Source organism: Melozone crissalis, unplaced genomic scaffold, assembly GCF_028551555.1.
Source record: "Melozone crissalis strain CALT ecotype California unplaced genomic scaffold, PUWL_Pcris_2 ptg000009l_1, whole genome shotgun sequence".
In the NCBI taxonomy this organism is placed as follows: domain Eukaryota; kingdom Metazoa; phylum Chordata; class Aves; order Passeriformes; family Passerellidae; genus Melozone; species Melozone crissalis.
This window is the reverse complement of record NW_026535787.1, coordinates 19,552,924-19,566,853: the sequence shown is the minus strand read 5'-3', so window position 1 is coordinate 19,566,853 and position 13,930 is coordinate 19,552,924. Positions and strand designations below refer to the sequence as shown.

Here is a 13,930-nt window from a genome sequence, read left to right as displayed (position 1 = left end):
GAGAATCTCATCTATCATTAACCATCTTAGGTCAAAGCATCCAATTAAATCTACCTTATCAATATCTTCCTCTTCTTCTTCCTCTTCTTCCTCTTCAGAGAAGTCAAGGAGTTTCTTGGCCAGCAGGGGATGCCACTGAAGACACTTCCTTTTTGGTCGCTTCCCAGTTCCTTCACCTTCTGTTGAGTGATCCTTATTCCTACTACTGCCTTTCATTACTGTGACCTGTCATGCAAAAATATTGATAAATTCACAACAAACCCTTAGGCATAAATGACCATCAAACCAGTGGCAAATATATGAGGCACCAATGCAAGACTCTCAGAATTTTCTGGCAAGATATCAGATAGAGACTTATTCCAATTATCGACATAAGCACGGATGTACTTTATGCATTCTTAACACTTCCATGTAATGCCGAGAGTAACTACCAATACACAATTTAAGAGCACGAAGTAAGGATGCCAGCTAAGCCAGCTCTCAAATGTGCCCCTGTCTGAAGGATGGCAGAGTAGTCCTTCACTAGCCAAGTGAGTGACTCCACAGCTCTCTCACACATATATCCACTGCAGCTTTTCATATTTTGCCACTACAAATGTCAATGTCAGGACATCCCTCTTTCTCACAGTGGAACATATCACCATACACTCATGTGTTAATGCACTTGTATACACCTATTGATACAGAGCCCCATGATACTATGAGCTAGGATTTGTCCAGTGCCATTAAAAGGTGCAATAGGGAAATCTGAGTCCCGAAGATAAGTGAATTTTAATAAACAGATTTGAAGCAAACAACCAGAGATAGTTATGCTGACATTTTCAAAGTACTGCACAGGAAACAAAAACCACGTGCTGAGCCAAGTGCATGCAGAAGACAAATCATATTTAGTTGTGTGTGTGTCCGTATCTAAAAAATACCTCAGAACTACCTCTTAAAAAATTACATGCTTAACATATCCAAAGTATCAGTTTAAGGGTTGACTTAAGAGATGTGCTACCCAACTAAGGCTAAGGGACAAATTAATATATATAAACAAATAAAACCAGCACATTACATCAAAGTACTGAAGCACACAGCAAGTGCTCCTAGCACAGAGCCTGGTCCCTTGTAGCCTTCTGTTAGCATAGTGCAGTATCAGTGGCAATCCTGACAGGAGCATGGCTAGCTTTCCAAGAAAATAACACAAACATCAAAACAAACTTAAGAGTGGTTAGCCAGATACATCTTATCCAATAAAGCCAATAAATTTGATGTAGTCTTACATGAGTTTCTCACCAGCAGGATAAAGTACCAGCATAAGCCCTGGTCCCATAGGCAAAGCCAGAAGAGGCTGTGTTGCTGACCCTCAGGAAATGGGCACAGAAAAAATCAAACCTTCTAATTGCAAGGCCACAGTGCATTTTAGGATGCTGCTTTCTGTAAGATGCCTGGTGCAACACTAATGTTTCAGCCTGCAGGGCCACACAAGAAAGCTGCCACACTTGCACTCAGACCAGCTGCCCGAGCCACTGTGCCACCTCTGGGGCAAATGCCCCCCAAGAACCATCTTGCACCACTCCAGCCACATTCCTACATTTAGTGAGCACTAGTTCTGGTTTTGGATGGTCTCTTCCAGGTGTTTCTTGTTGGTTAACTTCACCAGCATTTTGGCAATGTGTCCTTGCTGGCACCAGAAACATGCATAAGCAGCTGCTTCCCCTGCAGACTTCAGGAGTGCAGAAAGCTGAAGGACCTTCAGACACCACTTACTGTGTCTGAAGTAAGCAGATGTGCTTACTGGAGGAACAACTGAAGCCTGAAGGAAGGAGGTTCACAAATTTTAACCTACATTTTAAAATAGCATTTTCCTGGACGTATATTGAAGTTTGTTAGATTTTCCCCACTTGTCAGCATATCTGCCCCCCTACTCACAAAGGAAATGCTGTAACTTTGTAGTAACTTTGTCCCATTAAGTGACAAACTTCAGTATCCATATCCGCCTAGAAAACTACTGAAACTTTGATTTCGTATCACCCACTCCTCTGTTCATTTTCTGTAACCAACTTCTGTAGGCTACAGGGAGTTTTATACAGCACATAACCATGCACCATTTTACCTAAATTTTCATCCATCCTGACTTGCAAAAAACAGATCCAAACACATGAATCATTTTGTCTTAAAAAATCCCATTAAAGTGTGGAAAATTAAGCCACAATCCAGTATCAGGAAATGTATGTTTGAAATTGTTTTTATCCCACTGTGACCTCTGCAATGTACCACACTGCACTGTGCTCTCCATCTGTCTCTCTTCCTAAAGTGCTGAACCACCATTTGCTTTTGTTTGGGGTATTTTCACACACAAATCATGAGTTAATGTTCAAGCAGGAACTTCAGCTCCCGTGGGCAGCAGAGATTCGTTCAGAGATTGCTAAGTGATACAGATCTGCCTATTACTGCAGTCAACAAAGCATGTGGCCTATTTCTGAGCAGGATAAATACACTACAGTACAACAGGGAGAGCTACTCCAGCCCTCACCACTCATGTACTCATGTCCATGAGCTAATCCTACGGCTTCTGTCTACAATCAGTCCTCAGTATGATGAGTACTACTAGTAGCCTTCTACCTTGTTAGTGTGAAACTAAATTAACACTTGAGAAGTGCTCCATGATCCTTCTTTACAAAGCTCAGCTGAAGCCTCAGGGCTATTCCAACAACAGTACCACCTTTCGAGCTGGCACCTCTCTGTCTGCTGCCATTAAAAGGCTGAGTAAGGGAAGACTTCACAGGACTTAGGTGTATTTTACATGTGCTCTCCATCACCCCTGAGACCCTGCCTAAACTCTGTGCTGAGTTTGGCAAGCACAGAGCCAGGCACCTTGCAAATTCCTAAGGGGCTCTCAGTACCTTACACCTCTTCACCACAGCTGAGCTCATAAATAATTTTTGTTTTCCTTGCATGAAGGCTAGGTATTAAACTCTCATCACTAAAATTAATTTATCAAAGCTCATTAGTGCTAAAATAAAAATGTACACTCAGCTTCAGGAATTCAAGGGACGTTCATTAGGTTGTTTTAATAAATTGTGAATCATTTTACAACACAAGAGTCAGTCAAATCCTAGCTGTCATGCAAGCACTATTTACCACAGAAAAATAGTCACTCTTTCTGCTTAGGAGAGAATCTCTGCAATGGTCAACAACAAAACCTCTCCTGATTTTGACCCCACTGATGGAAGGGCTGAGGCAACAGACAGACTTCAAACTTTATGTTTACATCATGGCCTGGAAGTCACTCACTTCTCAAGTTATGTCAAGCTATATACTTGACCCTCTATGGCTGCTCTTCTTTCCTCTAAATAGGAAGTAATTAATAACAAACACATAAAATTATTTCCTTTCCTTTAAGGGTGGGTCATATTCTATTTTTATATACTTTTGTATTTCCAAATCCTCTTTCCCCACATTTATTTACTCAGGTCCCCGTAAGTTCTGACCTACATTCCAGGGAGAGAGAGATTTCAGAGACTTCTCAGAGACTTTGTTTTGGTGCACTTTTTGCTGATGCCTCTCTGTCAAATATAGGATTGGCAAAATGAAAAATGTTCTAATTCTTTATTACATCACATGTGACTTTTCCTGTTAAAAATGGATGCCAACATGGTGTGGTAAACTTGTTTTCTCTGGATTGCTTCATCTTTTACTTTAATATGCCTGCACTTCATGGGCGTTTATCTCCTAATTGTTGATATATTAACATACTCACAAAATTAGAGAGAAACCCATAAAAAAAACCAGGCAAATGCAAATTACACCTAACATGGACATTTTCCTTTTGGCAAGATGTAGCAGAATGCATGCATGATCATGATGAAACAACAGTAAAAGTTTTACTGGAATTATTTACTTCTTAAATGGCAAAATATCAATGGAATCCGGTTACCTGACTCTTAAGATTCTATTTACTTATCTGATTTTTTTTTCCCCTTGACACATCGTCAATAGCACGTTAGCTGCTTGTTTTATACGACAGACTGGAAGCCGGCAAACAGAAGCAAGCAAAAATACCACCTGTTTTTCTTTCAGGGATCCTCAAGTGCTGGCAAGCATCTCTACCAGCATGCTTTTAAAAAAAGAGCTAGACTTGGACCCTGCAAGAACTGAAGCACACATTTAACTTGGCAATTGAGAAGTTCCATAGAAAGTCACACAATAAGCCATATGCAGTCACAGAATAAGCCAAATCTTTGAGAGATTTGGGCTTAAAAGTAGAGAAGATACACAAAACCTGATGTGCAAAGTTTGCAATAAATGGAATTTATGAACAAGAACACCAAAAAAAAGGAGTAATTTCTTCTACAGATATCAGTAAAAATATAATGTATCTTTTGAGGCAGATGTAATGGCTTTTAGAAGTTTGCAAGGGTAAAAATTATTAAAACCAGGCAACAAGATTTTACAAGTTACTTCTCAGCTTAAGGATGACAAAAACGAAGTGACAGCCACTAGGAAGAAAGTAGAAATATTTCAACAAGGCAAGACAAAGGTATGGACAGCTTTCCTTAAAATAAGCCACATATGCTTTATAATGCTATATATATGCACATATCCTCACCAGAGGATACCTGTCAAGGCTGACATTCATGATCCATTGACAGCAAGATACTTTCAGCGTGACATTCTACATTTACTTTTAGTGCATACACAGATCAAACATTACAGAACTATTACATCAGTACAAAAAAGTTACGAATTTTCTTGTGTGTGTGTGTGTGCTGGCTGTCCTTCTGGTCCTAGAAACATTAATCAAAGAATCACACTCTTCTTGGATGTCTTATAAATATGTATAGCTAATAGAGCTTCAGAGGCGAAAAATATTCCTTAAGAAAAGAGGTGGATGGAGGGAAAGCAGGGGAGAAAACATTTAGCTTTTACTGCCTCTGTTTCTATTTCAAATACATAACTGTTTACAAGTCTTCATTTTTAAAAATGTTCATTAATAACAAGCATTTGATTACATTTGGTAATACTAAGTTTTGCTTTTCTGCTAGCTTATATACACAGGTGACCAAGTACTAATTCAGCAATACTAATTTTGTGGCTATCTCATCCCAGTGTTGATCAGCCACTGAAAATGCTGCATGTGCTAAATAAGCTACACTTGATAAACTACATCCATAAACACCAAAATCCTTATAAAGGTCTTCAAAAGCAGCCAAGTGCTCTAAGGCACATGTTGTAATACAGGTTAGAAAGAAATGCAAGACCTGCAAAAGCAGAACCCCATGGATTGTGACTATGGCATGTTCCCTGTTGGAAGATTCTCCATAGAACATCATCTGAGCTTCAGCAACTTTCATTTCCACGAGGACAGTGGAAACAAATTTCAGATTTCCTGTTACCTTGAAAAAACCCCCACATTTCCTGGAGGCCAGCTGGGCTCTTGGTTGACTCAATGAAGATTACTGGTGCAAAGGAGCAAAGGCAGAGTTTCAAGCAGATTTTCCACACTTTCTGCTCTGTTTTACACTATCTAAGTTCTCTACTACATGAAAAAAAATAAATGCTAATAAGAAAAGAGAGGAGTGGACTATGACACTAATAACTTGTTGTTTTAGGGACTACTGAGTCAGTGACTTGAGCTGTTTCAATAAAGAAGCAGGAGACTGGGAAATGAGTTCATGTTCTCAGCAGTCTAGTGGGCTGAAGAGGTATTTGAATTTTCACATGAAAGCAAAAGGAGATTGTGGCTGGAAAATACACCTACACAAATACAAAGTGTGGGTTTTTTTTTTTTTTTTAATAAGTTTCTTTTAGCTCTGGAATAAATCAACCAGAATATTTCTATAATGTAAGACAAAAACTAGTTGGCACTAATTGCTGACCATTCAGTGAATATACTCTTTATTGCTTCACAGCAGAAAGCCATTAATGAGCTTTCTAATTTTCAGAGATGTGATGGTTTAATGGGGGACATGCTGAGACTCAATGGGGTCCTGTTTGCCAGTGGAAGTTTGGGAGAGACTGTCACCACATGAAACACTTAGCAACACAGCTACAAGTGTTAGTTAATTTTTAATGACATACTCTTCCATCTTCAGAAATTATTTTAAACTGTTCCTTATTCTCAAACTCAGATTTCAGTTGCTTGCTTTCTTTGTTCTCTAATACATAACATTAAACCCCAAGATCACAGAAAAATGTCAACAGCTTTTTTTTTTTTAATTTTGGGGGGGGGTTTAAGTATCCATTTCATACCTGCCAAAGAGGAAGAAAAGCAACATATTACACAAGTCAATAGAATTTGAACTTCAACTCTACTCTTTCTCTTTTCCTTCAGACATGCAAAACAAGAAATATTTTCTTTGGCATTTTTTAATGCAAAGAAGTCAAGCAAGCTTTGTCTAGTATGAAAAACCCTCTATGTTAAACAACTGCACTCACTGTAACACCTTTTGCCTCTGTGAAGTGGCTCACTGGTGCAGATGAAGGGAAACAATCAAAAGAAGAGCTTGCCTTGCAGAAAAAGATCTGGGGCTGCAAATCACTAACATCTTTACTCAAACAGAAGCATATTAACAGGAGCCTAGAGTCACTTAGGTAAAAGCAGTGTCTGAAGACTCAGGTCTTAACCATAACAGGACTTTTTGTGGTCTTCAATTTAAGTTACAGTAGGACATTTGCTATTGTAAGACTCATTTCAGACTTCAGCAACTGCAGAGGCAGGAACACAAACATCAGAAACCCAGTAAGTCACAGGCTACAGCTATGCTTACTTCACCAAGCAAGGCTCCAGTGACACACTCTGCTAGCCAAAATGTCTGGGTCACGAAGTGCAGAAGACAAACATTTGTTATGGTAACATGCACCTTTCTGGACACCAGGTGCTAACCACTCCGCACGCCAAAGGATCACCAGCAGGTCTGCCTACAGCCCTGTGCATCTGCTGGAACAAGGCACCTGGATTATTAGCCAAGTAACTTCCTTTGCCTGGAGCTCCTGGAGAGCAGGTAGGGGGTTCTCTCCTTGATGCTCTGTGCAGTGCTAATGCAAAGGAACCACAAACTAGGGAGCAGGGCAAGGCCTCCTGCACATGTAGGTGAAGTCACTCACCCGGAAGAGGGACACACTGGCACACCTGCACTACTAAACATGGCTCTGCTCATAGATGGAGGAGATGTAACCCACAGAGCCTGAAAATTTTGGCAATCCTTTTGCTCCAAAGCAGCATTTCTTTCTGTTTCTACATTTGCTGCCCCAACAGGAGAGAGCACCAAGGAACCTGGGAAGGTGAACAGAATAAATGCCTGAAATTCAAAAGACAGAGGCAGCAGAGCCCAACCTACTTTGCAATACTTCCTCCCACAAGAGAGGAGATAATAACAACAGCTTCAGAGCCCTCTACTGATACCAGAGTAACTCATCAGCAGAGCACTTTTCATAGAATAGACTGTAAAGAGCAACCACCTCTCAGACAGGAGATGAGTGCTTGTCTGCAGAGCATCACAGATCATAGCAACAGCACAATCAAGAAAAACACTGACTTTCAGCAAATTTGAGCTGAGAGAGCACACCATGAAAAATCTGCTTTGTGTTCCTGTCTAAGCAAGACTACCTGGGCCTACATGGGGAGCTGCTTTTCTAGAAAGACAGCTGTCATTCCTGCATTCCCCATTATTTCAATGCTGAAAGTCCTGGTGATTTGTCACCTGGATCACCAGGAGTTCTAGCTCTCTAGCTTTTGCAAGTCACTAAATGCTTAATCTCAGCATAAAGGGTTTTTAGAGCCAGTGAGCTCACAGGCAAAATGGCCACACAAAACACTTAATGAATTTCAGTGCATGGACATTCTCATCAGATCATTCCCAGGAGGGCATCTGCAGTTCAGCAACAGCTTCCTCACTGAAGGGCCTATCAGGTAAGAAATCAAAGTCAAATTGGAATTTTATGTGAAGAAGAATGACGGCCTGAAGTTCTGCTCACAGCCTTTGGAGGATGAGATCCTATGAATGAAAGAAAAAAAAGTAAAAAATACATGTTCTAGACTTGTCACTCCCAAAGCTCTGTTTTTATCTGTGATTAGCAGGCATACAAATTGCTGTAGGGTGCAGTCATGGCAGAAACACAGCCAAGTGCTTTTGTGCAGTGCAGAGCAGCACAAAGAGGAGACGTTCCTGCAGCAGACATCGCAGGGGGAGCTGAATGGTAAAATTGTTCAACTCTCCTTTTCACCTCTTGTTGACTGTGTCCCAGTATCTTCTGCAAAACCAGGACAGTGCAGCTGTGTCCATCACTACTGTAACCCATTCTAAGTTTTACCATGTGCCTAACGGAGCTTTCATAATAAAATTCACTCATAATTACCACCAGTGTCAGGGGAACCATATACAGCTGTATGAGCAAATGAAAGAATTACTCCCTTAATGCATATTTAATAGGCCATAAAATATCCCTGTACAACCCCATATTATACTTTGTCTACTTCTGCTGTCTTCAATTCAAGTGCAATAGGCTAAGGCAGTTATCTAAACATTCCCTTGTTTAGCTACTATCCACTACTCCTATGGAAAAAGAATCAAATTAATGGCTACAGAAAGTATTTACTCAGCTTTGTGTATCTCCAATATAAAGCCCATAAATCATGGTAATATAACTCTTATGCATCTCAGAAACAACCATAAAAACACAGAATAATTTCAAATAGAAGGGGCTTGTGCCATGTTCACTAACAGAAATACTGCAAGATTGACTTAGTAATAAATTCTAGGCTACTAAAATATTTTCTTCAGTATTGAATTGTCACAATCACCTTTCATCCTCTTCCCTTACCAAGAGGGGCAAGTGTGTAAAGCCAAAAATGAGAAGTGAACCCTTGCGAGTTTGCTTCCTCTGTGAATCCCTCCCTACCAAACTCTGAGTTAATTTCCAAGCTATTGACCATATTTAAGCCAGCAACACTTTGTCAAAATACATTGTATCTCAAATTAGGCATAACCCAAGTAGGTAAACAGAATGCCAAGAAGAGCAGAATTTTGCTAAAACAAATGGCTACAAATCTCTTCTCACAAACAAGAGGAAATGGCCTCAAGTTTAGATTGGATATAAGGAAAAACTTTCCCATCAAAACAGTTGTCAAGCATTGGAACAGGTTGCTCAGAGATCTGGTTGAGTCAGCACCCCAGGAGTCTTTTAAAAGACATGTAGATGTGACATTTAGGGACATGGCTTAATGGTGGACTTCAATGATTTTCAAGGTTTTTTCCTAAGCAATTCTGTGATTCCTTTAAAAGTAAGTGGAAACCAAACTAATCTGCACACATTTATCAGTTATATTAGTATTTATCATCTTGCTAAAGGCAGCATTTTAAGACTCAGGAATGAGCTTTTAATTCAGACTAGATTCCTTAATGCAGTGGTTTAGTCTGATCACAGAAAGAGATGCTAAAGGAACTTTAATTCTACTTTCAGAAGTATCACTGAACTATGTTCTGAACTATGTTCTGAACATATGTTCTGAACATATCAGAACTATGCAGATCCATATGAAAATGTTTTGGGTCTATCAACACCTGTAATGATTTTGAAAGCAAATGTATTATATTAATATGCAATTTCCAAGTGCCATCTAGTGGTTATTTTTTATTTCACGCTGGAATTTAAAAATAAATCTTCCCTTTTTCTTATCCTTAAATTCTTTTAAAAGTTTGTTATTTCTTTTGCTTCCTGTTATTTTATAATATGACTCTTGACCGTGCAATGGTAAATAGATGCTTGAATTAAGCGTAAGTTTGAGCATTCTGATGAATTGAATTTGGGCCAGAAAACAGCTGATTTCAGACCTAGACAATTGCAGGAGAATGGGGGAAAATAACCCCCAACCTTATCCCTCTTACCCATGGAAACAAGGCACAAATGTCAGTTCATTATATAGAGCTTTTTCAGTACAATGTACAACTCAATCACTTCTTATCATGAGAAAATTCTGACTTGTTAGAAGCCTGTAAATAACAAGGGTGTCAAATCGATTCTGATTGATTTGATTCTAAACACACAAGAAAATCCTGGAGAAAATGCATGTTCTATGCATTCCTTACACTGGATAAAGCAATGCCATAGTGCCATATCAAAAAGTTTCTGCTTTACACTCAACCCAACCTGTGTTATTACACAGGCCCAAAACTTAAAATACTCAGCAAAATCTGACTACTTAACATAGTAGTCTCACAATGGAAACAATTACTTCATGTATTCTGCGTCCCATCTCAAATATCCTCTTATTCTCCAAGTATAAGGAATCGGGCTCACCAGGTATCTCAAAAATGGCCAACTGTGCACATGCAGTAGTGTGCCCAAGACAGCATCAAACCGCCCATGTGTCCCATGCAGACAACCTGTGTGAAATACGCACAGAATATCAAATCCTGAATTTAACATGTCTGGAAAGCACATCTATATGTGCTTCCATTCCACCTGGAAAATTGTGGAAGACTGTGTCAGGCAGCCAACCAATCAAGGAAAGTATCTGAACTTCACAACTAACCTCTGAGAGCCTAAAAGTAAGATGGTTCTATTTCTGTAATATACTTTTGCAGAACTACAGTAACACACAAATAATTTTGTGCCCACCTATGGCTATAGAAAAAGTATTAGAACTCAGAGGCTGAGACACAGCCAAAGTTAAAATCATGTCATAACCAAACATCATCTTTGCTATTATTCTACTGAAAGACTTGTTAGCTGTGGGAGAAACAAATTCTCTGGGGAAAAAAAAAGTAAAAATGCTTCAATCTTATTAATTCTGTCTTGAATTCAAAGCACTTTAATAAAAGGTGTGAACATTGCTATCTTCCTGACTTTTGCAGTTTGGAAAGAGTCTAACAGAGATGAAAAATCTTAGACAAAAGGTCAGAAACAAATTCATGGGAAGAGAGCTTTTCCAGTTCCCTGCTCCATTCTGCTGTCTCTCCCTTCCAGAAAACAAAGAAATTGAAAAGAAAACTTTCACATTCAGCAGCCTTTTTGTGTGCTTGTTCCATGGGTAATCGCAGAGACATTACACCTGCCCAGCAAGGCACGCTTTGGATGCAGCTCCAGGCAGGCGTCCCCAGAGCCGTGGAGCTCAGAGGAGGGACAGGCAGCCCATGCACCTGGCAGGGCCACAGTGCTGCCCCTGCACCCCTCAGCCCCTGCTCAGCAGTGCCATCCCACCATGGCACTGACGGCAAGGAGCGCGCTGGGCAGCCCCCCCTGCTCGTGCACTCCAATGGACAGCCCTGGGAGCGCCCCACCCGAGATCCCAGCCCTGGCTCCCACTCCTCAAAGTGCTCACAACCCTTACACACCGCTGAACCTCCCTGATCCAGGGCTCATCCAACAGCCTCAGTGCAGTAACCCACCTACAGGCCTGGAAAATTTACAGGCACACAGCTGCCCCTGAACACAAGAACAGGGCATACATATGCAATGGCTGAAACAGTAAAAAAAAAAATAAATTACATAACACATAGATGAAAGGAATAAACAAAGTTACTTTAAAAGCCCTCAGAAGGTAGAATGCTATATATTCCATGTATAACCTCAATAAAGCAGCCCCAGCTATTTAGCACCCTAAACTCCCCTTTAAACACCTATCAAAATAATCAAAATAATTTAAAGTTCTATAGTTCCATTATCTCGTTGCCTAAATCATTGTACTCAGCTAATTCAGTTAATCCACTAAAAGGGCATGGAAATTTTGGCCGGCACTGCTCCAGACTCTTTCTAGGATGAGAGTACTTTGTGCATTCCCCCAGGTGTGTCCCATCTAAGAGCCCATGTGTTAAAATGATACAAGCTAAGTTACCAAAGCAGTTCTGCCAGGATGCTACACATCACTAGTAAGTCTACTGCTCTTTTTGCTGATGAAATGTGAGCTAAAATTCTGCACGGACATTTATAGTACTTTTTTACAGAAAAGGTCTAAAGATCAAACCCACATAGCTTATAAATTTTTTAAAAAGTAATTTTACTTTCATACCATAATTTTTAAAATTGCTTTAATTCAGAGCTACATATATACCAATATGAGCTAGAAAGCCCTATATAATGGCAAACAATAAGGAACTTTTTTAAGAATAGGCCTGTATTTCACTGATGGCAATTCACTGTAGCATTCTGGCCATATTCTCCTGAAGCTCCGTGGATGTTGAGTATGAATGATTTCAAATTCCTGAAGAAAACAAGATACCAAGAAAATGTGTTCTTTGCCAGAGAGGTAGCTTGATGCCAGAAGACATTTGAGAGTTTTTCCCTAACAATCTCACAAATAAGCTTTGAACTAAACCATCAAAAGTAAGCAGGGCTGTAGACAATGCTCCCATTCTCAAGCATATGCATGCTCATATGCAAAAATGCATCACCCCCTCGAGTTCTGCTGAACATAACAGTCTCTTTTAAGGAGAAAGAGACTTGGCTTATTTTTAATTTATAGAAAGACAATCACAGGATTCAGCAATGTCCACTTCTGAAGATCTAAAGCTAGAAATGTGACATAAGCTGCATGTGAAAGATTTAGGAACAAAAATACTTTTGCATTGTTCCTCTTAAAATACCATAATACAGTTATTCATTTTCATGCACTAATATTTCAAGAAAAGGACAATATTAAGTACTAAATTCAGCAGCTGGGGGTCTCTAGCCCTGCTCAAGGCAGACCCAGCTTCAAAGGTGAACCACACTGCTCAGGACCTCACTCAGGGATAGAGATTCGACCACCTCTTTCACCACTCTCACAATGAAGGGTATTTTTCCTTATGCTTAACCCAAATTTCCCCACCTGAAACTTCTGACAATTACCTCATGCCTGTCCTTTCACTACACATCTCTAAAAGGAATCAAAGTCCCTCTTCTTCATAATGATCCTACAGGGAGCTGGAGTCAACTGGAGCATCCCCTCAGCCTTCTCAGGTGGAACACAAGGAGCTCTCACAGCCTTTCCTGCTATGTCACATGCTCTGACCCAACCCCAGAGTGGCCCTTGACAGTGCTCCTACAGTTGCTCTGTATGGGTGTTCAGTCTCAGGAGCTCAGAGCAGGAAAACCCCTCTCTCAGCCTGCTGTCTACACTCCTGCTCACACAGCCCAGCCTACAGTTTGCTTTTGTGGCTACAGGCTCTTGCTGCTGAATTCTAGTCAACTTGCAGCCTATTATGATCACCAGATCTTCTCTGTAAAGCTGTTTTCTGCCTTTCTTTTTGTTAAACTTCTTGGGCTCCTGCTAGCCCACATCAACTTTCTCAAGTTCCTCTGAACGGCAGCTCCTGTAATCCACTGCTTCCACCAATTCGGTGCCACCTTTGATTTGCTGAGAGTGCACTCCAACTTGTCATTTGTACCACCAATGAAAATATTAAACACTGGCACCAGTATCAGCCCCCAAGGAGCACTGCCAATAACTCTCTGCCAGTTCAATGCTGGCACAGCCAGTTTTTCCACACACTGCAGTCTATCCAACAATCCATCTAGGGAGAATTCACTTGGCTCCAGGGATGCTAATGGACGTGTCAAAAAACTCGGTACCATCAAAGTAAACAAGGTCCTCTGCTTCTCCTTTGCCACCATCTTTCTGTCTCCACCACTTCTTCACACTCAGGAAGAACTTCCCATGGTAAACTCATGTTTAGCTGTTTCTTGTCCTATTCTTGCTCTTCATGTATCTAGAAATCACTTCCAGGAGGACCAGTGCTGCAGTCCTCTCAGTGACCAGGCTGAGGTCAGTCAGCCTGCTGTTTCCCACATGTTTCTTAGTGCCTTAGAGCACAATGAAACACCTCAGAGTCTGATTTCTTCTGCCTGCATGATCCACAAGAATGATAACTCTGTTTCATTTGACCTGTAGTGACCTGAGATTACAACCATGCAAACTGTTTGCCAGCAATTCCAAATGCAGAAGAGCTGGAAATACTGGTATCTG

General features: G+C 40.5%; 1 protein-coding gene across 4 annotated transcripts in view; it reads right to left on the bottom strand.

Annotated features, from left to right (window-relative positions):
- The window catches only part of BBX (BBX high mobility group box domain containing), a 137,531-nt gene that overhangs the window by 63,162 nt on the left and 60,439 nt on the right, over nt 1–13,930 (bottom strand). For all 4 annotated transcript variants that reach the window (XM_054270254.1, XM_054270255.1, XM_054270253.1 and 1 more), the window contains exon 3: nt 55–225. In XM_054270254.1, coding sequence (XP_054126229.1) covers nt 55–216 — 162 coding nt within the window. In that variant the 5' untranslated portion in view covers nt 217–225. The remainder of the gene's footprint in view (nt 1–54; nt 226–13,930) is intronic.